This window comes from Danio rerio, chromosome 4 (genome assembly GCF_052040795.2).
Source record: "Danio rerio strain M-AB ecotype USA chromosome 4, GRCz13ab, whole genome shotgun sequence".
In the NCBI taxonomy this organism is placed as follows: domain Eukaryota; kingdom Metazoa; phylum Chordata; class Actinopteri; order Cypriniformes; family Danionidae; genus Danio; species Danio rerio.
The window spans coordinates 26556539-26581459 of record NC_141024.2 but is presented as its reverse complement, the minus strand read 5'-3'; the positions used below and the strand labels follow the sequence as shown (position 1 = coordinate 26581459).

Here is a 24921-nt window from a genome sequence, read left to right as displayed (position 1 = left end):
AGTGTTATTTATTGCTACTCTGTAATTAATTAATACAGCACAAAAATAATAATAAAAACAATAATAGTTCACATCTATTTGGACTATTAATGAGTGGAAAAAATGTTGTTGACATTTAATTTTACACTGAAAATAAATGACAGAACAATGAATAAATAAATAGTAAATAAAAATAAGAATAAATAAAAAATAGTATTGGCCTAATGTGAATTTAAGCATCTTATTAGCTAAGTATTTCCCTTTTAAATAGAACAGAAGTAGTCAAAGGCTGCTGAACCTCTATCTGAAAGGCACTTTTGATCAATTGTATTACATAATTGTTTGGTATTTTCATTTTATATATTTTTTTGTCTTTGAAGTAGAAATATGTATATTCCATACAAAGTATGAAGCTGATCTTGTCACATGATTCACCGTGTGCTTGCACGAGGTGGACAGAAGATTAGCCTTAGTATACAAGCTCGGTACTTAAAACTAGCACACAGCTGGGATAACTTTGTTTAGATGCAGCAGTTTTGATTCGTGCAGAAATGGAGTGTTGAGAAGCCTTTACAATTAATTAAATGTGACAAATTAAAGCATGGTAAATAGTGAAATAAGTTAATCGTTGCATGCCTAGTACCATCTTAAACATTTAATGACCTCCAGAATATTTCCAAATATACTTATAAAGTAATTATTCAACAACAATGTATTATGAAAGCTGTAGTTTGTAGCTATGAAATATGACATGTATTTGGTAAAATAATACTTTTTTTTTTACTCTCACCTGCAGTAAGCCGTATTTGGTCTCTACATCGTAGAGTTTGTAATCTTTGATGTCTGTGGGAACAGGACTGGGCAGGTTGTCCCACTGGCCGAGCACATTCGCTAGGCTGGCAAACACAGGCTCTGTGCAAAATGCCAGACAGTCTCTAGAGACAAACAGACAAAGACAACAAGTAAAAAAAAACAGACAAACTGATAAAAACACAGATAATGGGAACAAGTGTTGTCAAGACATTTCCTGGCATACATTAAACCGTTTTCTCAGTATTATTTAGTATTTGTGTAAAAATAATATTAATTAATCACAATAAATAAAACAAAATAAAAAATAAAAACATACCCATGGTAAATATGACAACACCCCATCTTATTTTAAATTTATATCAAACTCCAGTAGACATCCCTGTTCAGTAATTAAACAGCAGTTGGCACAAAGAAGTTCTAATTCATTCAATTTACACATCAAAATTTTTAATCATCTCCCTAAGGGCAACCTGCTAAATTTTCATGTAAAATGTGTATATTAAATAGGCATTCAAAGAAATGCCTATATAAATAAAAAATACTTAACATTCTGGATCAAAGCTTCATCTGACATCCCTCAAGAGAAACATTTATTATTCAGGAGAGCTCTTTCATAGTGGAAACGCTGCTTTTGATCTCATGCATCCGCACACACAAACACACACACAAATATTGATTGCAGAACCAGAGAAGCCAAGTCTTAAATAAAAAAAGACCTCTGAAACTTTTATCAAGAGTGCTTCTGAGGCTTCAGGTCAGCTTTAATCAAAGATAAAAAAAAAAAACTAAGTGCATGAAAAATTAAATCCATTTTTGATTTTTATTTCATGTTTGCCATGGAATAATTTGCAATGATGTTCATTAGTGTCATCATGATAATGAAATTTCTAACTTGAGTGTTATACCTTATTAACACGGATACTCAATACATATTTTAATAACTCAAAAATCAAAAAAACTAATTTTTGATTTCCACAGAATATATTAAAATTACAATATTTATGCATGTCCCAGTTCAGTCAGGTTTTCAACTGCCCTCTTAAACTTTTTGAGGGCACAACTGAAATATAATTTAAAAAAAACCTAAAATAAAAACATCTGTGTGTTTTTTTTATAAACCATGCAATATTCTAACAAATTTGACTTTTTTTCATTCTAATGTCAATATATAAAAAACATCATTTTAACACATTATTAAAGACAAGAACAGTCAGTAATAAATAAACTAATTACAACCAATAATACAAATACAAAAGGAAAAATGTTTTGTTAATGTTTTAATGACCTTCCTCCACAACTGTTTACTTTCGCTTTAGATTGAGCATTAAAGACAGGTACTGTGTTTTAAAGATTGATATTTTTATGTTATTTAACATTAAAAAGATATTAAATGAGAACTCAAGAGAACTCATGAAGATGCACAAACAGCATGCTAGTATGGAGTTTTTTTATTTTTTTATTTAATGTCATATCAGCAGCATTGGCTAAACTCAGGGCAACACTGTTAATAAGTGTTTAATATATATTTTACAATCATAACTGTTTCCTAATAATCAAACGTTGTTTCCACGTTTTATGTTTGATTTGTAGCATCATCTGTGATATGAGCCGCTGAAAAGTTTTGATAAATGGTCAAAGTAATGCTCACCTGGACTCTTCAAGCGGGTGCTGAACCGTCAGGAGACGTGGATGTCGTAATCTGGTAAGCTGTTGAATTCCTTTCTTCAGTGAATCGATAATCTGGTCCTTCTCAAACTTCTGATAGCGATCAATGACCTTCTTGTCAAACACAAATACGGCCACTTCCTATGGGAGACAGAAAGCCAATTTGAATTAGTTCAATGTGTCTACATTTCTTACCACACACACACGAACAAATTAAATTAAATCAAAATCTGTTCAAAATGTCAACATATGAAATAAAATATTTCTTTGCTTTATGTAGTTTTCAATTGTCATCTCTGTACATTATAATTTTTTTCATTATTTAAGTTTATGTTTTTATACAATGTACATCAAAGCATTTGATATTTTTGATACAACTTGTGCAGAGTGAAATGGTCAACGACTGCTGCTGTATTGTGCAATATATAGAGAGAGAATAGATAACTATTTAAGATATTACTGACAACAAGTAAAAAAGCTAGAACCTGGAAATGGTTTAAAGAATACCCACCAACTGAAGACGAATGGTTTAAAACAATAGTAGAAATTGGGGAAATGGACAGAATAACACTTATATTCCTATTACAAACAGACAAAGTACAAACAGATCTTTGAAAAGAAATGGAGTAAATGGCTGGTTTTCTCCTCAACCACAAAAACAAAGTATTCAAATGTGTATATGATAAATATATATTTTTTGTTGTGTTTAATATTTTTCTGTATTTGTGTGGATAGATGGATAGATAGATAGATAGATAGATAGATAGATAGATAGATAGATAGATAGATAGATAGATAGATAGATAGATAGATAGATAGATAGATAGATAGATAGATAGATAGATAGATAGATAGATAGATAGATAGATACATACATAGATACATACATAGATACATACATAGATACATACATACATACATACAGTTGAAATCTGAATGATTAAACCCCCTGAATAATTAGCCCCATTTATTTTTTCCCAATTTCTGTTTAACGGAGAGAGGATTTTTTCAACACATTTCTAAACATAATATAATGTATAAACGTAATAGTTTTAATAACTAATTTCTAATAGCTGATTTATTTTATCCTTGCCATGTGAATTTTATCTTTGCCGTGTGTTTGACAGTAAATAATTTTTAACTAGATTTTTAAACTAAAAAACTAGATTTTTTGTAAAGACATTTCTAAACAGTGACATTTAAAGGCTTAACTAGGTAATTAGATTAAGTAGGCAGGTTAGGGTAATTAGGCAAGTTATTGTATAATGATGGTTTGTTCTGTATCAAAAAAAAATATATATATATATATATATATATAGCCTAAGGGGCTAATAATTTTGACTTTAAAATGTTTTTTTATAAAAAATTAAACTGCTTTTATTCTAGCCGAAATGGGACAAAAAAAAGATTTTCTCCAGAAGAAAATATATTATCAGACATACTGTGAAAATTTCCCTGCTCTGTTAAACATAATTTGGGAAATATCTAAAAAAGAAAAACATTTCAATGGGGGTTTAATAATTCTTAAATTTTAACTGTAAATATGTGTCTGCTTGAAATGGATATGTCAGTGCAATACACAGGACTGAAATACTTTTTTTGCACATTGCACAATTAAAGAATGCATCTTCTAGAATTATTAGCCCCCGGTTTATTTTTCACCAACTTCTGTTTCCTTGATCTTGTTATCTGTCTGATAATATTTTTTTCTTCTGGAGAATGTCTTATTTGTTTTATTTCGGCTATAAAAGAAGTTTTAAATTTTTTAAAAAACATTTTAAGGTCAAAACTATTAGCCCCTTTAAGCTATATATTTTTCTGAGTTTCTACAGAAAAAACAATCATTATATAATAGCTTGCCTAATAACCCTAACCTGCCTAGTTAACACATTTAACCTTTAAATGTCACTTTAAGCTGTATAGAAGTGTCTTGAAAAATATCTAGTCAAATATGACAGTTATTAACGAAGTTATTAAAACTATTATGTTTAGAAATGTGTTAAAAAAATTCATTTCGTTAAACAGAAATAGGGGAAAAGAATAAACAGGGGGCTAATAATTTTGACTTTAACTGTACATAATAAAAAAAGAGACACACTACTTAAATAAAAAAAAAATCTGTGCACCTGTTTTGTAGATTTCTTGGTGCCATTGTAGATCCTCCAGCTCATACCTGGACCACCGCTGGCGATGTGTTTGCCCACCTCGAACTCTCGTGTGACCGGGTTTCCCATGACGGCGCTGGTAACATCGGCCGTCACTTTGGTCACGGTGCTCTTCAGTTTATTCAACATCGACTCCATGATTTTACTGGCTGTCAACCTGCAATATATGGTGCATGCATGAGCTAGGAGTTATTTCATCATCGATTGCTTACTTCCTGTTGGTCAAAAACACAGCGGATAAGATAAGTTCACCCAGTGTTACTACTTAAACCTGTAAAGCAGAAATTTAAATGGAAATAAACAGCCAAGTGAAGATTTCTATATTCAGTTTTAGTTTAGCTTGTTACAAAATAAATTTAAAAGGTTTACATTAAACCTAGCCTTATAATAATACAAAAAATAAACATAATAATATAAAACAAAAGTTAAGGGTTTGCTGAAATCTGTCATTTTTTTTAATAATAATTTTATTTTTGAAATATTTTCAATATTGTTCAGATAGTTACAAATTGATTTTAAAATTAAATTAAATCAAATTTGATTAGAGGTCAAATTTAAGAAAATGTTATATTTGATTATATTTTTTGCTAAAATTATAAAATTATCAAACAAAATTGTAATTATTCACTCAATAATTTTCCTTTGGCTTAGTCCCTTATTTATCATACTGTCAATTTATAATTATTCCCTTATTTTACCCTTATAGTTCCAGTAACGGCCCAGTACAGCAAAAAATAAAATAAAATTTTTAAAAAAAAACATACAATCTCGCATTCATACTTTTTAGTTTATTGAATTCACTTATAATGCATGTTTTTGGAATATGCGCGAAACTGGCTCACCCAGAGGAAACCCACGCAAACACGAGGAGAACATGCAAACTCCACACAAAAACACCAACTGGCCCAGCCTGGACTTGAACCAGTAATCTTGTTGTGAGGCAACAGTGCTGACCACTGAGCAACTGTTAGAAAAAAAATCAAGAATGCGAAACAAAATTTACATCAAGTTGAATTTGCAGTAGGTAAAATTGTTTTTGCTAAATCTCTTTTGAATTGAAATTTATTATTTTTTTATCTTCAAATTATTAGATGTAAATGTTTATTAAATTATACAAAATGTGGTTGTCACTGTTTGTTACGGCAACGTAAAAAGAAGAAAAAAAGTAAAGCATTAAAATGCATGTGAAAATCTTCAGCAGGCTCTGAGCAAGGTGAACTCAGGGTAAACTATGTCTTCAGACTGACAGCATCTCAAGACGTTTAGAGAAATAAGAAAGCAACTGCTCTTTCAGCTATAAAGATAAAACCGGTCTTTGTGATAGCTGCTTTTACTCTGTAATGTGGCTTTGTGCTTAAATGACGCAAAATGACACACATATATATATATGTATATATATATATATATATATATATATATATATATATATATATATATATATATATATATATATATATATATATATATATATATATATATAAATAAAAGAAACATTAAAAGCATGTTAAAAATTATTTATTATTATTATAATGATAATTTTTTAGATTTTATTATTAATTTTATATTATTATTTGAAGTTATTCCTACAGTAATTGTCAGAAATTTCATTTGCATTCGTTATTAATTTATTTATTTCATAGTAGCCTTATTGTTACAGCACAATAGTATATACAATATAATATTTAACAATAAGCTTAAAGTTTTATTTAGGGATCCTTAGCTTTAAATGTAATTATGCAAAAAAATCTACCACTACAGTAACTAATTAGTTTTTAATTCCACAATTTAAAATTAGAAATATTAATTTAAAATTTAAAAATAATAAAAATTTACCTAAAAGTAATATTAAATTAAATAATCAATTAAAAGTAATGCAATCAAAATTTAGACACTTAAAATGAAATTTACAATTAAAAATGTATACAAAAAAAGAAAATGTATGTAGTTAATCTCTTTCTACACACACAAACACACACACACACACACACACACACACACACACACACACACACACACAATGTATATAGTATAGTTAAGGTCAGAATTGTTAGCCCCACTCGGGCTACTTAATAAATAATAAAAAGAAAATAAAAAACAGGGTACAGAGGCAAACAATCACATTAAATAATATTTACAAAGACTTTATGAAATGTAACAGTTTCAATACTTTTTTGCTGTAAACTATTTGTAACGCAGTAATTAAACAATTTAAGTCACAAAGAAAACTGTACAAAATAGTTAATGATTTTTTTATTTAAATTTGTGAATACAATATTTACCCAATAAAATAAATAAATTGCCTATAAATTCTGTTATGTTTGTCATGAGAGAAGTAACAAATTACATAACACATTGAAAAATCTGTTAAACTTACATTTTGATGCAAAAAAGACAGATAAAGAAGACCAAAACACTTAAATGTGGGCATTTGACAAAAAGATGATCAATCGATTTGATACTTGAGTTACAGAAGACACAATGTGAATTACGATTACCAAATTTAGATACAATCTCGGTCGTAGTGTAGATATTATGTAACACTTTTAAATGTAATTTTTTTACATTTATTGGGAACACACAATTTGTAAGGTAAGAGTCTAGCTTTTTTCCAAATACGTTAATTTCATCTATTAGAGGATTCCAAAGAAATTTTCTCCTTGGATTGATTCTTTTCTTTGACTGAAACACATTTTTTATATTTTTATCACCACATTTTAGGTCGTAGTTAATATTTATTTTAGCATTAGACGGAAGTCGCAGTGGCGTCATAAGGAAGGGTGTGACGTATTTCTGATATTTAATGAATGAGCTCCTGACTTGCAATGAATCACCACAACAATACTCCATTTAGTCCGTTTATGTTCAAAACCCATCAACTTTCCACCTTTAACACCAACAATAAACAATCAAGTCAGAAACAGTAGGTTAAGTTCCATTATTTTTTGATGAGGGTAGGCAGATCAATGTTTAGCAACACAGCCAAAGGCGTTTAACTGTCAACATGTAAACATTACACGTTGTCCTCATGACAACTTGGTAATTGACTACAACAAATTCTCTAAAACAAAAACACGTTCTTTCCTTTACAGTGTAAATATTTAATAAACACGATAGCAGCTGAGCTAACAGGCTAATGCTAATGGAGTAAAGCGTCACTGCATTGAACTGATGAATAACCGCTGAATCCTGTTTCAGGGTCAGTTTCCAGCTCATAAACACGTAGACTCGAGTCTTACCTTTACACCAGAGGAGCTGACAGGGAGATTGAGAGGTTAAAATGAGGAATGAGACAGTCGGAAAACCGTCAGCAGTGCTGGTGGCTCACTGCCTCCATGACACTTCATCAAAACACCTGAGAGTCTGCGGTGAAGCCGGAGGAAACACGCAGAGCTTCAGTATCTCTAATAAAAGTCATGATTTTCAAAATACTTTTAACAATATTCATTGATTAGTTGCAGAAAAAAATAATGTTGCCTATTCTAAACAGAAAAATAGCTAATTACTATCATTGCAAAATTGCAAATATTGGCCAACATTGCTCAAAAAGTTGCCCTGTGTATCATCAGCATCATATTCTCATTATGACATCAAATGTACTAGCTTTTTGTTGGGGCTACAGATTTATAATAATAATAATAATAATAATAATAATAATAATAATAATAATAATAATAATAATAATAATAATAATTATCATCAACGTCATATATTATTATTATATATCTATTATTCAAGTTTATGTTTTTGTCATAGTATATAACTTTAATTATTAGTAATAACAATCATAATAATATTTATATCCATAAAATTATTCTAAATAATTTTATTATTCATATATAAACATTCATTTGAAATAATGCTAATCTAAAATTGTAAGAATGAAAAATAATAAAAACAATCATAAACACTTGCTCAGTTTCTCTGGATTTAATAAGTATTGGTTTGATATACATGTGTATATGTTGTGATTTCACCTTTTTAAAGTAAATGACATGTCAGATTAATATCCGAATATCAAATGTTTTCAATTATTATGATTGAAAATCAGGATTATTCCATTAAGTCAAAACATTGGTTTTAAAATTATTGTAAAGGAGAGAACTTGGATTGGCTTCTTTTGGTGATCTTTACATTGATGTTTTTGCCTCTTTGGTCAGCTGGCCTCTCAATTTAATGTCCCTAAAGCTCTTTTTTTTCTAGATATTTGCAATTTTTTTCTGCTAACTTACAGATCGGCGACGCAATGACACAGTAGGTAGTGCTGTCGCTTTAAAGCAAGAAGATAGCTGGTTTGCAGGTTCGAGCCTGGACTGGGTCGTTTCTGTGTGGAGTTTGCATGTTCTCCCTGCGTTTGCGTGGGTTTCCACCGGGTGCTTCGGTTTTCCCCACAGTCTAAAGACATGCGGTACAGGTGAATTGGGTAGGCTAAATTGTCTGTAGTGTATGAGTGTGTGTGTTATTGAGTTATTGAGTGTGGATGTTTCCCAGAGATGGGTTGAGGCTGGAAGGGCATCCGCTGCGTAAAAACGTGCTGAATAAGTTGGCGGTTCATTCCGCTGTGGCGACTCCGGATTAATAAAGGGACAAAGCAAAAAAGAAAATGAATGAATGAATGAACTTACAGATCATCTGGTCTCAAGACATTGGAATTGACATTATTGAAGAGACATGGAAAGCGGTCTTGAACAGAGTTAATTCTTCCACAATTTGTGCACGTCACAGGAAAGGTAGTGCATAAAGCTCATTGGTCCAAGAGCAAACTAGCTCAAAAACAACCTGTCTATTGACCCTGAGTGCGACAGGTGTCATTCTTGTTCAGCTACTTAAATGTCCTTGTCCTTCCCTGCTCTCTTTTTGGAAGCAAATTTTCCTCTCGTTGTCTGCTATAACTGTTGATATCCCACCTTGTGCAAGGTATTGGTTTATTTGGGGTTCTCCCACCCGGTCACACCTTATTGATTCTCCTGATTGAGTCCCCACCCCCTAGTCCCAGCTTAGTACTGGATTCTAGTTCTGTTGATCACATTGTAGGCCTGTATTTTCTGCATGTAAGATTGCATTTTTTTTTTTTTGCTCAAAATACTCTTCAGTATATTTGTTTATTGTTACATGTTTGTTGTTTTTATTGTATATTTTTGTAATGTATATTACAATGTAAAAAATAAAACATTAAAAAAATATTGTAAAATATCTGAAAACTTGGCACCTTTTTATTTTATTAAAATGCTCTAATTGTAACATTCTTATTCTTTGTTTATTTGACATGTCATTAGTACTTTACAGAATAAAACAAAACAATGTGTTTTTAGATGCATTTTTGTAAATAATAAATAAAATATTATTTAAATGTATTTTATGTCGTTGTTACGGTGTAATTATACAAATAAGTACCAAATAGTATACAATATAATTCTTTACAAGTAAAATCACCACTAAAAGTATTACAATTACAAAATTTAAAATAAAATAAAACATTTTAACATACCAATGACTTACACACACCCTAATTATTATTTGGTACCAATAAAATGACAATACAAATTCAAAACTAATTTAAAATAAACATGATTTTAAAAACTGTTTATCTAAACTATTAAACAAATTTTGTTAAACATCTAAAAACAAATTAAGATGTTGAACGTCCGAAACTTCTACTCAAACAAATAAAAAAACTAAACAAATAACGGACACAAAACACAGTCTACATATATTCTTTTGAATGCATTTAATGGGTTTTAAACATCCTAAAATTAAAGTGCATCTAAAAAAATCTATTGTTATTACAAAAATTTGTCAACTGAGTTCAAAGTACCAACAAAGCAATCCAATTCCCTTTTCTTTCAGTCATTTAATAAATATCATTGATACAGTATGTAATACCAGTTAATCCAGTGCATTCAAGCAATGTTATTAAAGGAGTTCAAGTAATTTTTGCAATTAAACATTCTTTGTTTTCATAATTAGGAATAATGCCTTATTACATAGTAAGAAAATGCCTACACCCTATTATGCTTCAAATCTATGTAAAAATTAAAAGTACACACTTATTTAATATGAGCAATTAAGTTTAACAGCCATTCAAATCCTTTGCGCTCACAGTCAATAAAATAAGTGATTAAAATCAGCATAATACATTAAATGCATTTACTTCTTCTTTTCAAGTGCACTAAAACTAATTAGCTTTTAAAAACCTGAGCATATCACATAATTCAAGTAATATTATATTGGTGTTATTCTGGATCTAAGTTAATAAAAGCAGCATATTTATTCACCTGATGAAATCTATGTAGTGTAATTGATAATTGATACGTAATTGATTTTTGGCCAATCGAATCAGAAGTTTACTTTAAGTAAACACAATTAAAACCATTTGTTATACATCCAAACCTCAAGTTATGGTTATCCAAAAACACCTGGATTGTTTGGAAAGAAGCTTTCAGAAAATGATACGACTTTTTAAAATCATTTACCAACTATGGCAAGCCATTTTAATATTTAATATATACTAATACTTAGTATGTATATATATATATATATATATATATATATATATATATATATATATATATATATATATATATATAATATATATAATTATATATATAATTTTGCTTTTGAAATGGATTTGAAATTGGACATTATAAAACTTTTTAATACCCCATGTACAGCCTGTTTTAAAAAGGAAATAGCATCAAGTAATAAATAAGTACTAGTATCATGGAAAGAAATTGAGTGGAGGAACTATGACATCAATTTGTATGCAAAAACCCAGATCCCAAAGACAATTGGTATTTTGAATGGGATTTCCATTAAATCTCTTAAATATGGTTCTTGACCACCGCAAACTCAAGATACTTTTATGTTTTATTTTACAACATAAAACACATCAGTTACATTCCATTCTTAAATGTTTTAATCGGTTTTGCTTATTTAAAAAGACGGTTGCAATCAAGTTGCTAAATGGGACTACAGGTAATGTCGGAAACATTATACATCCTCAGGCTGAACTGGCTTGGGTTGGACATTTGGATTTGTCTGTTATTTTTATAAATAGTATTTTATAGTATGTAGTATCTTTTCTAATTGGGAATTTATTTTGTTTGTTGACTGTCAAGACAGGTTAATTTGTTGATCATTTATTTTAACTAAATGATTTTATGAATACACTGCTTACCAGTGCAGCCTGTATCTTTCCAAGTAATGTAAATGTGTGAATAAATTTGTAAACATACATAAATATTTACTGTCATTGTAACGTGATCAATTGATTTTTCATCTTTTTTTTCCCTTCATCTGAATACATTTAATTCTATGCCATAACTGCAATATTTACCCTCCTCCTTAAAATATATAATGTTGGTCTGTATTATATGCCTTATAATTTTCCTATAAGGAGAAATTGGTCCGGATTCTTATGGGTTATGATCCAAAAGTGCTAAAAGTTGAAATTTCGTGTGAGGATTATTCGGTTGGACTAAACATGTAGGTGTAGTCAACTGTGTTTGAACACACAGCTTACTATTTGCAATCTTCAAAAAGTATACGAGAAAATGCTATAGAGATTTTATCAAGGGAACTGGTTTTATGCTAGCAGCCGATTGGCCTAGAAGGTGACGTCATAGTTCCTTCACTCTATATCAGTGCATTTTATACATTAAATGTTAAAACGGCATGCCATAACCCTGCAGTTTCATGTTGTTAATTATTGACAAAAAACCTAATATCTCCTCCCCCACCCAAAAAACTCTACCCAGATAAATCGAAAACTAACAATCTATGCAGGTGTTTCTAGAATGTAGTATAGAAGTGTTGGAGGAAAATGCCTGGGTGATGTTTCTGGAACTGTTTGGCCAGTCGTCTCTTCTGTTTGGCGGAGAGACAGTCACTCTGAGCGATATGGTGAATTAACTGCTTTAAACTGTCAACAGTGGCCTTGTCTTTGTTATCCTCATACTCCTGTTGCGACACCTGCTGGCAGAATGTAAACACTGCGAGAGGAAAAAAAAATGGACATGGTAAATCAATTTTTAATGTGTCAAATCAGTTTTACAAGACTATGTTTAGTGTACTTGTAGATAAAATTCTGTAGCACTTGTAATTTTTGTTTTTACCTTTTGTTACCCTTGTTTTCATTGGTTTTCTTTTACTGTGTAAAAGCAGTGACTTCTTGTCTATTAAAAGGTGCTATACAAATAAATCCTTACTTTTTAAACATGGCTTTTACTTTTTTGTAAATTATAAAAACCCTCCTAGGGACACGTGCTGCAAATTATCTTTGACTACAGCAAGCATTATTTCAGTTTAATCTATATTTCATGTATTGTTCCCAAAAAAATTAAATCTATATATATATATATATATATATATATATATATATATATATATATATATATATATATATATATATATATATATATATATATATATACAAAATTAACTCACGTGCTACTTTATCTAGATCTGTTCCTTGCTGCAGAGTTTGAAGTGTTTTCCTCACAGCCTCAATCAATGATAGCGGTGTCTGGATATGTAAAAGAAAAATGATTCAATGTTCTGTGATATACAAAGTATTCTGAGAGGTAATGTAATACTAAAAAGGGTTGTTTTACCTTAAAGAGCTGTGTGTGATTATCCGTGAGGAACAGCAGTAGTTGCTCACACTGGCCACGAGTCATTTCTTTACTCTGAATGACAGCTTTCACAAATGTCTTGCTAACCAAAGCCCGGTTTTCAATCTAGTACAAGATAAATGCATTGGTATTATGCAATGAGTTTATACTTTTTACATTTAAACATGTTTAAACTGAAAACTAAACTGGATTCCTATATTTTAAATGAAAATGGGACCTGTGAATTAGATTTTCCAGTTACTAGAAACAATTATTTTATTTTATTGAAAAATGTATTCAGCAAAAGATGCATTTAACAGATCAAACTGACAAAAAGAATCTAAATTTTATATAAATACTGCATCTTTCTAGTCATCAAAAAATGTGTGGTTTACACAAAAATAGTAAGGGGAAAAATCAAAAATTGACTAATAAATGTTTATAACTAATTATAATTTGTTATTTATTTATTTATATAATAAATTATTTCTTGTGTTCATGTGACACTGAATACTGAAGTAATGATGCTGAAAACTCACATTTTAAAATATTATGATACATAAACATTAATATGAAATATTAACATTATTATATGTGACATATTTTTATATAAAGTAAATGCAGTCTTGGTGAGCATAACATACTTGAATGCTTTTGTACAAAATAATTATTTTTATACTTATGTAACAAAAATACTTTTTGTGTGTGTTCAGATATTGTTTTGGGAGGCTATTTAAAAAAAAGAATACAATAATATTAAAGCATCAATTCCAACATTTCACTAATTTGTTGCATACAGATTTCAAAAGTGTAAATGTATAAAATTTTTAATTAATTATAAATTCAAAGAGAAACTTTTCAAAGAAAAGTCATTTGGGCATGTGTGTGCAGTTTGTTTATATATAAATTTTTTAATGACCACAACAAGCTCTAGATCACCTGCTTGTGCAGTCTAAAAGCTTCATTATTAGCAGCAACTGCCATAAAACCCAACAGTCTGCGTAACTCGTCTCTGCTGGTGGACTCCAAGAGCTGCATACTAAGCTGAGCTGCTCTCAAGGCATCTTCACCTCTTCCACAATCTAAAGAACACACAAATAAGAAGACACTCATAAACAGGCACATGAGTAAAAATGCAGATACCCTAAAGACCCTTTATACAAGACGTATTGTTATGACACATAATGTTATAACGCATTTAATGGTCATCATAATCATAAATCATTGACAGTTTTTAATATTTAGATTTTTCCTGAAAATGTATGAACATTAATATGCATTTATGAATGTGTCATCTAATTTTTACTTCAAATTATGAAAAACAAATGATCGTTTATGAGAGGTGTTTCTAATGTAGCCTCTATGGGGCTGAAAGTAAATTTGACGTTATTCTTTCTTCTGGCTGCCATCATCAGTATTACACTATTTTTTCATTTTTTTGAAAGGCTTGATAACCCCATTGTGAAGTTATTCTTTTTTTATTTCATCAAATAGGGTGGGGAAAAAAAGCATTTTGATGTACTCTCTGATTCACTGTGCCCTTAGTTTACCCAGCTATGAGGCCTTCCGCTACTAAGAAACCAGAAATGTGATAATGGTCTATTAAAATATTACTCCAGTAGAAGCATAAACTCTTCTCTTTAAACATCTCTTGAGTCAAAGTACAAAAGTACTTGATTTTTTATTAACTTAAGTAATACAAGTATAATTAATTACTGATTTTGTTCTTTTGTAAGATGCCACACTCTAATAACCGCACTGATAATTCATGATAAGTCAAGCAAAAACAAGTAAAACCGCATTTACATGCTAAACTACACTCAAATCAGTTTGTAAAATCAGTAAACCGTTAAACAGTTTCACACTGAATGGATCGTTTAAATCAGTGAGTCGTTTAATGGAAACCGACTGTAAACAGATCCTTTGAATCAGTGAATCGTTCACTAGAAACTCACTCTGAGCGGATCACTTTAATGAGTACGTTATTTACTGAAGATTAACTATGAATGGATCACTTGAATCAGTAAGTTGTTTACTAAAGACTAAAGCCGCGGTGACACACTGGAGTTTGATCCCCAGAGACTTCCATTCATACACATGTAAATGCAACAGATCGGAAAAGCAAGGTCGTGCAGCAAGTTTTGCAATTCGCTATATTGGAAAGTTCAGAACATGACGTCTTGGTACAGAAACTTAAAAAATGGACCAATTGCTTGCTTTTTTACTGTCTAATCATCTTGTTTAATCCTGCCCCTTTTTTGCAGCACCAAATAACAGAATTTTGCAAGCACAAACTCTAATGTGACCACGGCATAACTCTGAATGGATCATTTGAAGTAGTGAGTTGTTTAGTGGAGACAGACTCTAAACCGCAGGCCAAAGTTGGCTCATGGTAACCTTTGATTTGGCCTGCCATCCCATTTGAAAAGAGAGGGAGTAAGATGGAGATGGTTTCAGGATTTGTCAATTAAAATTTAATTTAACCCTTTATTTGTTTTATTGTTAAAAGCTAACTGAAATGAAATGTTTCAATTAAGTGGTATAAATTAATCAGATTTTGTTTGAGCAAAATCAAACAAGAACAGCAAATCAAGTCAAGAACAGCTTCTGCTTGACTAGTGTTTTCAGCATTGAACTCCACTGTGGTATAAATGTGATTGTGTTTTTATTGCTGTAAGTTATCATTTTACAAATTATACTGCATTAGATAATAAAATTTAAAGCAATGTTTTCTATTTATTTTGAGATTTTAAGATATTATGATATTAGGAAATTACCCATGGCAACTTTAAACAGAGCTAAATATGGCAACTTGTAATATAGCTTGGTATATTTACCTTCGGCCCATGGCTCTCAATGATATTTGGTTTTTAGCCCTTCATATGAAAAAGTTTGGACACCCCTGGTCCAAACATATCATTGGAATCAATTAATCATTTTCTGAAAACTCACTCTGAATGGATATTTGAATGATAATTGATAAGCGAGTTGCTAACCTGTTAAAAGTGTTGGTCCAATTCACAAATTAATCATTTAGTGCAATTTGTGAACCAATTGAACTGGTTAACTAATAAAATTCAGCTCGTTCACAAATTAACCACCACTCATTTATATCCAAGCAGATGAGGATTTCTCCCCTTAAAAATAACTTTTAAGTCAGCTTCATTAAGGAGATGTCGTGATGTAAAACGTATAATATTTTTTTGCAATGTAGTGAAGTAAAGGTTTTATAAAATAAAATAAAAAAATTAAATTAGGCACTTAAAACATATACTTAAAGGTCTCAAGAAATTAAAATAACATTTTTAGATGTTAGTAGCAGTACTGTTAGTTTTTCAGATACATGTAAGCTATAGTGTGCTCCAAAACAGTGACAAAATTTGAGTTTAAATTATATAAAACTGATATAAACATGTAAAGCTTGTAGTTGTAGCAAAGCTTGTAGACTTCCGCCTTAATGGATCAATAGTTGTATTCAAGTCGCCTCATACTTTAGTTTCTGATTAAATCATAACCAATCGATTGCTCTGTAGTGTCTGACATGCCCGACCCTCTTCAAGACGCCTCTCATTTGCTTTTCATTTGATCCACTCCCACTGGCAAAGCTGTGATAAAACAAAACACTATTGGCTGTTTTTTTAAAAGGAGAGGATCATCTCTATGTCCCACCCTCTCTTCGTGCTTCAGCATTTCATGAGAACTTTAAGTACAGTAGTGATGCAAAAAAAAAATGTATGTCCACCACAGATTAGAAAGAAATTTTCTTATAAAAAAACTTCTAAAATTTCCCACTTGGTTTTTTTATATTTACCCAAAAGTTGTATGATTCCAGTGTGGATGTCAATGTAACGTCCTGACAGCAGCGGGGGTCTTTCAGGGCTGTTGTAATATTTGGCGATGGTGTCAAACAGCAGTTTCTTGTGCACTCCAAACATCTCCTCCCCGACTTTTTTATTCCTCTGCATGAGTTGCTCACTGGCAAACACGATTAACTGATCTGGGAACAGCTCAAGACAATCCACTGCTGCCATCAGCCAAGAGTCCAACCTTTAAAGAGAGAAATGATTAGAGATATGGTGATATTCAATAATCCAACGTATCGTGATAATAAACATGCTCAATATTGATATTGTGGACACTTTAAATTATTATTTAAACTGTAAGCTTCTTAATTTAGAATGTTTTATTAGTGGTTGCAAAGACCATTGAATCACCAATTCATTCTAAGCTCTTTGGTGGTTGTTTGTCACAGCGCCACATGCTTGAATACCTAATAGGCTGTTTACTTTCAAAAATGAAAATTTTCGATTTAATTTGGCCTACAACTTCTGAAAATTCTGTAACTGCTTATTGTCACAGTTGTGGCTTTGTGTGGTCACCTGATGGTTTGTTTTGGTTCCCTCGTGCACGTGTTTTTGTGTATGTGTTGTTATGGTCACGTGTTTGGCATCATCAGCTGTTCTGATAAGCCGGCCAGCTGTGGCTCGTTATTACGACTATATCTAGGGAGTGGCTCAATGTCTCCTTGTCAGTTCTTTTAAGTTGTTCACATACTCTGTCTCTTGTTTAGGACTGGAGTGGACCTGTCACTGGATTCATACTGACCATATTTTTTTGCAGACGGTATTTTGGTTGGTGGATGTTGTCAATTATGTAGATAAACATACATCTATACCACATATGCATGCAACTACAACATAAAACAAACTAACACAACTCACCATAAGAGAGAGAGAGATGTTTCCCTCTCATACTGTAACTGAATCTTAATGATGGGCACTGCATCCACCACATTATAAATACATTGCTAAGCAATGCAAACAAATGCCGATTCTGGTGTTACTGTTGGTACCTGGTTCGTATCCTTGTAGAAACGAATTGCGATTTCGGTGTAAAGTCTGTGATATGCACAGATAGGTATATTGGTTTTAACTTACAATGAAATCTAATATAAATTTTGTGGCCCAGATCATTCTCGACCTGATGGTTGGGGACCCCTGCTTTAGCAATTTAATTTGTTTAAAACATTTATTTACTCTGAACGTGTATAAAATAAAGTATTTTTCATTATTATACCTGTGAAAGTAAGCTTTTTGTTGCTTAGGTCAATATCATGATAGTACCATATATCATGATAAAACCTTTAGCAATTAACCGCAACAAGAAAGTCAGCAAAAACCTAGAAATAAGACACATGTGAACCCAATGCTCATGAGTGTGCAATATGTCTATTACGTATGCACTGACTCAGGCAGGTTGAGACTCTCGGAGACCTCACGATCCACACAGGTGTTGGAGAAGACCAGGTCACAGTGGTTGCGCAGAGATGAACGCAGGGGTTCTGGTTTGGCAGGTGAGGTGAGAATACAGTCCAGCATGGAGATCTCAACCACCTGTAGCAGCTGAAGTAATGTCTGCTGCCTCCAAACATCACGCACCACTGACACAAAAAGAGAAGAAACTGTGAGTGCTGTTCACAAAAGAGAGTGTTTGTGCATTATTCTGGACAGTTGTCTACTCATGTCAGCATGATGTCTTATGCATTTGTGTCTCTCTTTTTTTTTTCAAATATATTTATTGATTTCCTCCCTTTTTTTCCTGCCCATTAACTAGGAATGCAATAACAATGCTGCCTAGAGAAAAGTAAAATCCCCACCATTATCTTATACACATATTCAAATTACGTGAAAAAAAAAAACATTTAAAAAATAAAAGTAATTAGGAGTTTTTCTTAAGTTTATATAAATGGATTAAATAAGATCTGGCTTAATTATTTACATTGTACATATTTAATATATTAACATTAAAGAGATATTTATATTTTAGCAGTTGTCAGAAGTGAAAACTACTTAATTTTTCGGAAGTTAAATCCAACAAAAAGTACAAATTATGTTCAAAGTGTTGACTTGTTTTACCTTTTTTTGACAGGAAACTGTTGGAAACTGCTGCCCGATGTAGATCAGATGGAATAGATGGATGAAGGTTTATATTCTTCAGTAGTCTCTCCACTCTTCTATCTGACGATCCAAGAACCAAAGGGTTGGATATGGTCTGCATTTCTCTAAACCTAGAAACAAACAGCAAACAACTTTAAAGGGACATTTTATCCTAAAAATGAATACTGAATGTTGATTTAAGAACTGCAAATTTTAATTATTTTTCCAATATTTCCCAAGTGATATTCCAGACCAATGAAATATACACAGTATTTGCTATAATACTTTTCTTCTGGGGAAAGTTTTATTTATTTTTAGTTTGGCTGGAATAAAAGCAGTTTGATGTTTTATAAAAACAACTTTAAGGTCAACACTATTAGCCCCTTTAAGAATATTTGATTTTCAATTGTCTACACAACAAACCACTGTAGTCCAAAAAGTTGCCTGATTATCCTAACTTGCCTTGTTAACATAATTACCTATTTCATTCTTTAAATTGCACTTTACTATATCTTACAAAAGAAGCAGAAAAATATTATGTATCACTGAGTGTGTTTAAATGACACCAATAATCAGATTTTAACATGATTAAGACAATGCTAATTGAGAGTCTACCAAGTAAACAGCGTTTTTTGATTAATTTAATCCGATTAAGGTCATAATCGAACTAAACAAAAATCTAATTAAGACATGTAGAGTATGTTGATTTTAGTCGCATTATTGAAGTGCAGTACAAACATGTAAATACCTTATCAAACCACTACCATCGTGTATTTTAACGTTCAATTCTCGCTATAAACAAACCATTAATTGTGACTCTTTGCCTTAATAAACTCATAATTTGTTGCTTATTAGTATGGTAGTAGTTACCTTTAGGATAAGGGATGTGGAATAAGATCATGCAGAATATGGAGTTTATAATAAGTATTTATAGAAAAAACAATATGTTAATAATACAGTGCTTAGCATATATTTAAGTACACCCCTCACAAATCGATCTTTTAAATTCATATTTTTAGTAGGAAGCTATAAAACATTATATTTGTGCATAAACATTAGATTAGTCAGTACTGAAGCCAAATCTAAAGCTCTTCTACCAAAATAATTTACTATAATGGTCCAAAAACTAGTACACCCAAATTTATGTTGAAATATTATGTTGAAAATAATATTATGAAATATTAAATATAAATTTTAAAAAGAGGAAAAATCAAGAGAAGCAAAACATTTTTTTGTTAAAATTCTGTAGGATTTTGACCGTATTTTGCAATAGAATAGTCTATACGCACATGGTTGTTTGACACCATTCACTGCACCTACCAACTCAGTAAAAGACCACAGACACCTGCATAGCGAAATGCTGAGATGTTTTCCCATATGGCATGTGATTTTAAATTCTATTAAAACAACATTCTTCCAGCAGTTCATACTCACAAAATAAAAATGTCAAACTGCAGTTAAAGTCGACAAACTAAAAATGAAACACCCAAAATTAAACAAAACTCCGCTGTAAATGTGGGTAGTGTGGTGACACTATTACATTAATCAAACTGTTTGTTTCAACATGTAAAACGAGATCATGAAAGGAACATTCAGAAAGCAACTCATGTAAACACAATCATATTATTGTCTTATTCAGATTAAGTCAAACAATTTAATTACTGATGTCCATCTAAACGTAGTCACTGTCATCATGGCAAAGACAAAAGAAATTAAGTGCTAAAACTATTATGTTTAAAATTTGTTGAAAAAAATCTTCTCTCCATTAAACAACATGAAACAACAAATTTTAAGGAGGCCTAAAAATTTCAACTTCAACTGTACTATCTCTTGAAATTTAGCAAGCATTTGGATGTGCCGATGCTAAAAAAAAACGCATTTACCTCAAACTGGTCTTCCTCTTTCCCATCTGTTTGTCTGGAGACTGATTCTCACCGCCACTGTAACTCTTCCTGGCTGATCCATCGAGAAACCGGTAGAGACTACAGCTGGAGTCCTCAAAGCTCATTTCTTTCTCTCGTCTGAAGAGTTTCATCCCAATGGGTTCGAACACTCTAGACTCCATAAGGGCCTGGCAGAGCCGGGCAGCTTTGAGACGTGACACTTCGCTGGAGCAGAAGTAGATGTTCTGCATGAGGTGGCTCAAAACCACGTCCACCGCATCAGTGCCTGTGAAGCAGTCATGGTGGACGCGCAGATGTTGTCTTCGGGGACGAAGCTCCACTTGAGTCCTCAGAGCCTCAATGATGTTCTGCCATAGTTGAGTGGCTCTGAAGGGCCCAGAGAAACCTGAGAGATATCAGAATATAAAGATGCAGTCACACTTTATTTTAAGCTTCAATTCTCGTTATAAACAAACCAATAATTGTAACTTTTTGTCTCAGTAATTTGCTGCTTATTAGTAAGGTAGTAGTTACGTTTAGGATAAGGAATGTGGAATAAAATCATGCAGAACATGTATTTTATAATAAGCATTTAAAAAAAACTGAAAATATGCTAACAATAAGCATTTATTTGACACAACTTAATTGTTTTATGTTTAATCGACTTAAATTTGTTAAAACCAATCAACGTTTTGAGTTTGATTTGAGAAAATATAAATGAATTGTTTGGAACCCTGCTATTTTTTTACAAAGCATCTTAAAATAATATATTTATATTCAAATGAGGTGTTGAGGTAAAAAAAAATACAACCTTAATGTAATATTTTGTATGGCCTCCTTGATTTTTCTACTTTATTAAACATTTTATTTAACATTTTCTCCTAATATATTAATTTTGGGGCACTCGTTTTTGCACCATTGAGCAATTTTGTTGAATTAGTTCCAGTTTTGGTTTCAGTACTGACTAATCTAATATAAAACCAACAAATTAGCACAAATATCACATGGTAAATTATACCATAGAGAAGAAATCTGATGCTAGGGTGTACTTATTTATACTCAGCAACAATCTTTTAAACACTTTCATACCAAAAGTATGTAAACTGATTTCTTTTTAATATAGTATCATAACTTTTACATAAATTACCAATGAATGACTTATATGATCAGCTTAATCAAAACTTTTCTGAAATACCCATTTTTAAAGATTCAACTACATGCTTTCTGTCACCTGATTGATGAATTAAAATATTTTATGAGAACAAAACAGAATGTGAGATAAAAGCAAACTAAAGTTTTTAAGCATCCAGGCAATAAAAGTGTTACACACATTTTTTGTCATATAATAGAATGAGTCCTGTTTAATGAAAATGTATTTTTTTAGCAAAAATATTAAAGATCACACATTTTTACAATTATTTTAAGAAGACACCCACTAAAACATATTTTAGTGCAAGGATGGTTTAGAAAACCAACCTTTTGGCTGGTTTATTTACATAATATAATAAATAAATAAATAAATTACAAGATGGATACTTATTGGATTCTACGAATGTTACTGAGCAATTCCGGACAAATGTCAACCTTGCCATGAAAAAAAATTCAGTTTTCACCAAAATACGGAAACCGCTTCTGGGTTTTTTGGGCAAGCAAGTATTTTACAGTACTGTAGAAATACTCAAAAATGTATCTGTCTATGTTTTCAAACTGTTCTATTTGATTTACCAAAGTCACACAAGAGGTGATTTTAAATTTGTCACATCCATACCAGAGAAATGTCACATCCATAACGACACTTTTTCCTCATAAATGTGAAAATATGAAATTAAATTAAACCAATGAATTATGTTTTACAGAGAGCCAACTTATGTCCTTTTGATTAATATTGTTTCTTTGGGGTTGTGCAGTTTAATTCACAGAATTTCTACAAAGTATGTTGTTTACTGTAAACCTGGAGACTTTTTTGTCACATCCGTAACGCATGCTTATATTCCTCATTTTAAGTACAAAACATGTATACAGATTGATATTTTTCTGGTCTCTTAACTCTGTGGTCAGTTGCTCTGGAAAATAAAAACAAAATTTTCAATATAATGTAAACTTATACTTTCTATGCAATTTTATGTTTTGAGTTTTTACTGCAAATGTCACATCCATAACGCTGGAATTGCTTTACTATATTATATATACATATTAAGAAATTGTTTGAAAATACATAAATTTTATGATGAAAAAATACTTGTAAATAAATAAATAAATAAATAAGATAATTACATCACATTTTGTAGATTTCACAAATAAAAATAATAACATATGCATTAAGCTGCATATTTTTATTCAGTTTTTAATACAACATTTTATACAATTTTAAAAAGTCTTAAAGTTTCATAATCTTACAATATTTTATACAATGGCCAGATACCAAAACTATTACAAACATAATACACGTTTTCAACTTAAAATATATTGTCTACGAGATTGGGCTAGCTTTTGTAACTTTTAACTATTAACAATTAATTATAACTATTTGATATGTTTATACTGAGTTTATACAGATTATTTTGATAACACTTTGACATTATGCAAAACTGTTACAGTGACCGCATAACTGTTATTTGTCTATATGCAAAAATATTAATAATCTACTATATAATACAAACATAAAACACATTTTCAATTTACAATATTTTGTCTACGTTTTTACCATTAGACTATGGCCAGTTTTTGTAACTTTTAACGCTTAATTATAACTATATTTTCATGTTTATGCTATGTGGATAGGGATTCTTTTTGGTAACACTTTGACATTGTCACCGTGACCGTAATTTCTTTACATTCAAAAATAATAAACCACTTGCTTTCATAAAATCTACCATGATTAATACTAGTTTTAAATCAGACACAGTTTTATGTGAAACGTTGAAGAATTCATCACAAATAAAGCATAATGTAAACAGTGGACGGTAGCTGTATAGCCTGATAAGGATCTTGATCATTTTGCTTTAGTATGCTATCAGACTGGTGTAAGTAAACCGGTAACGAAAAAATAAATGTCGTCGAAAAAAACACGCATCATATAAGCGTTAGTTTGTACCTGGCAGCTGCTTATTTTCTCTGAAACAGGTTTGACTGTTCAGCCTTCTAAACCGCGGAGTCAAATCCACCGCCATCGCGGCATCGGAAATGACGTCACCGGTTTAGCTCAATCTGTAACGTTCATCGATGTGACGGAGCTCTGATCTGAGTTCAGATGCAGTTTTCTGTGCCTACGGTGGATTCTGCCTGTTTGGTGTGAAAAATCTGATCCCAGATCCATGTTCTGCCACTGCTGTGCTGCCAAAGTCAGCTCATACGCAGTTACAATTTCGACACCCCAGTCTCTTTTAGAGTAGTTTTTCTAGATTTAATTTGCCATTGACACCATCATAAAACGCAAAAGGCATCAACTCTTTATTATTTATCACTATTCTTTATATATTTGGTTTGTTTAAACCAATTTTGAATTACTTATTTGAATATTAATAATACATTTTTGAGTTATTATATAATTGTAACAATTTGAATATTTGAATAAACTTTTATGTATTTGTTATTTAATGTAATACAAATGTCTTTCAAATTTGAAATCATTATTTTTTTCTTATTACAGTTATCACTTTTCTGAAGGAATAAAATTACTTTTTAAATTTTTAATTTGGATGAAAAGGTTATTAGATTTATAAAATAAAAAATAAAGGCAGAAAAACATAAATGTCAAGTGTTTTCTTTGTCATAGCTGTACATAATGTTTCTTTGAGCCTATACTGTAGTCAAAATTATTTAGAAATGTATTATGCATTATTGTATTCAATTATATTGACGATAAACTTTT

The 24921-nt window shown here is 30.9% G+C and overlaps 2 protein-coding genes and 1 long non-coding RNA gene across 11 annotated transcripts in view; 1 reads left to right on the top strand and 2 right to left on the bottom strand.

Moving 5' to 3' along the window:
- scyl2 (SCY1 like pseudokinase 2) overlaps positions 1-7976 on the bottom strand; it is a 46080-nt gene extending 38104 nt beyond the window's left edge. For 8 of the 9 annotated variants that reach the window (XM_088649820.1, XM_088649813.1, XM_088649814.1 and 5 more), the window contains exons 1-4: positions 7859-7976; positions 4584-4779; positions 2441-2598; positions 770-914 (exon numbers count right to left, since the gene is read on the bottom strand). In XM_088649820.1, the coding sequence (XP_088505946.1) occupies positions 770-914; positions 2441-2598; positions 4584-4760 (480 nt within the window). In that variant the 5' untranslated portion in view covers positions 4761-4779; positions 7859-7976. 9 annotated transcript variants of the gene reach the window in all.
- On the top strand, positions 356-4932 carry LOC148679953 (uncharacterized). Its single transcript, XR_015942440.1, has 3 exons — positions 356-3184; positions 3305-3630; positions 3894-4932. It is a non-coding gene; the product is annotated as an uncharacterized LOC148679953 (long non-coding RNA).
- Positions 7977-10324: 2348 nt separating the features above from the next.
- Positions 10325-24235, bottom strand: depdc4 (DEP domain containing 4). Its single transcript, XM_087248297.2, has 9 exons — positions 24145-24235; positions 21051-21456; positions 19147-19298; positions 18479-18671; positions 17043-17278; positions 14171-14313; positions 13232-13357; positions 13065-13143; positions 10325-12610 (listed from the first exon to the last, which is right to left on the bottom strand). The coding sequence occupies exons 1-9, from the start codon at positions 24218-24220 to the stop codon at positions 12411-12413; spliced, it is 1611 nt and encodes a 536-aa protein (XP_087104423.2). The 5' UTR covers positions 24221-24235; the 3' UTR covers positions 10325-12410.
- Between the last annotated feature and the right edge of the window lie 686 nt (positions 24236-24921).

Excerpts from the sequence above, each read along its gene's own strand:
- depdc4 (XM_087248297.2), bottom strand. The coding sequence starts at position 24,220 with ATGGCGGTGGATTTGACTCCGCGGTTTAGAAGGCTGAACAGTCAAACC. Across the intron at positions 17,279-18,478 it reads GAGAGTCTCAACCTGCCTGA|GTTGGACTCTTGGCTGATGG; the intron begins GTCAGTGCATAC and ends CTCTCTTTAAAG. Across the intron at positions 13,358-14,170 it reads CTTTTAGACTGCACAAGCAG|ATTGAAAACCGGGCTTTGGT; the intron begins GTGATCTAGAGC and ends ATCTTGTACTAG.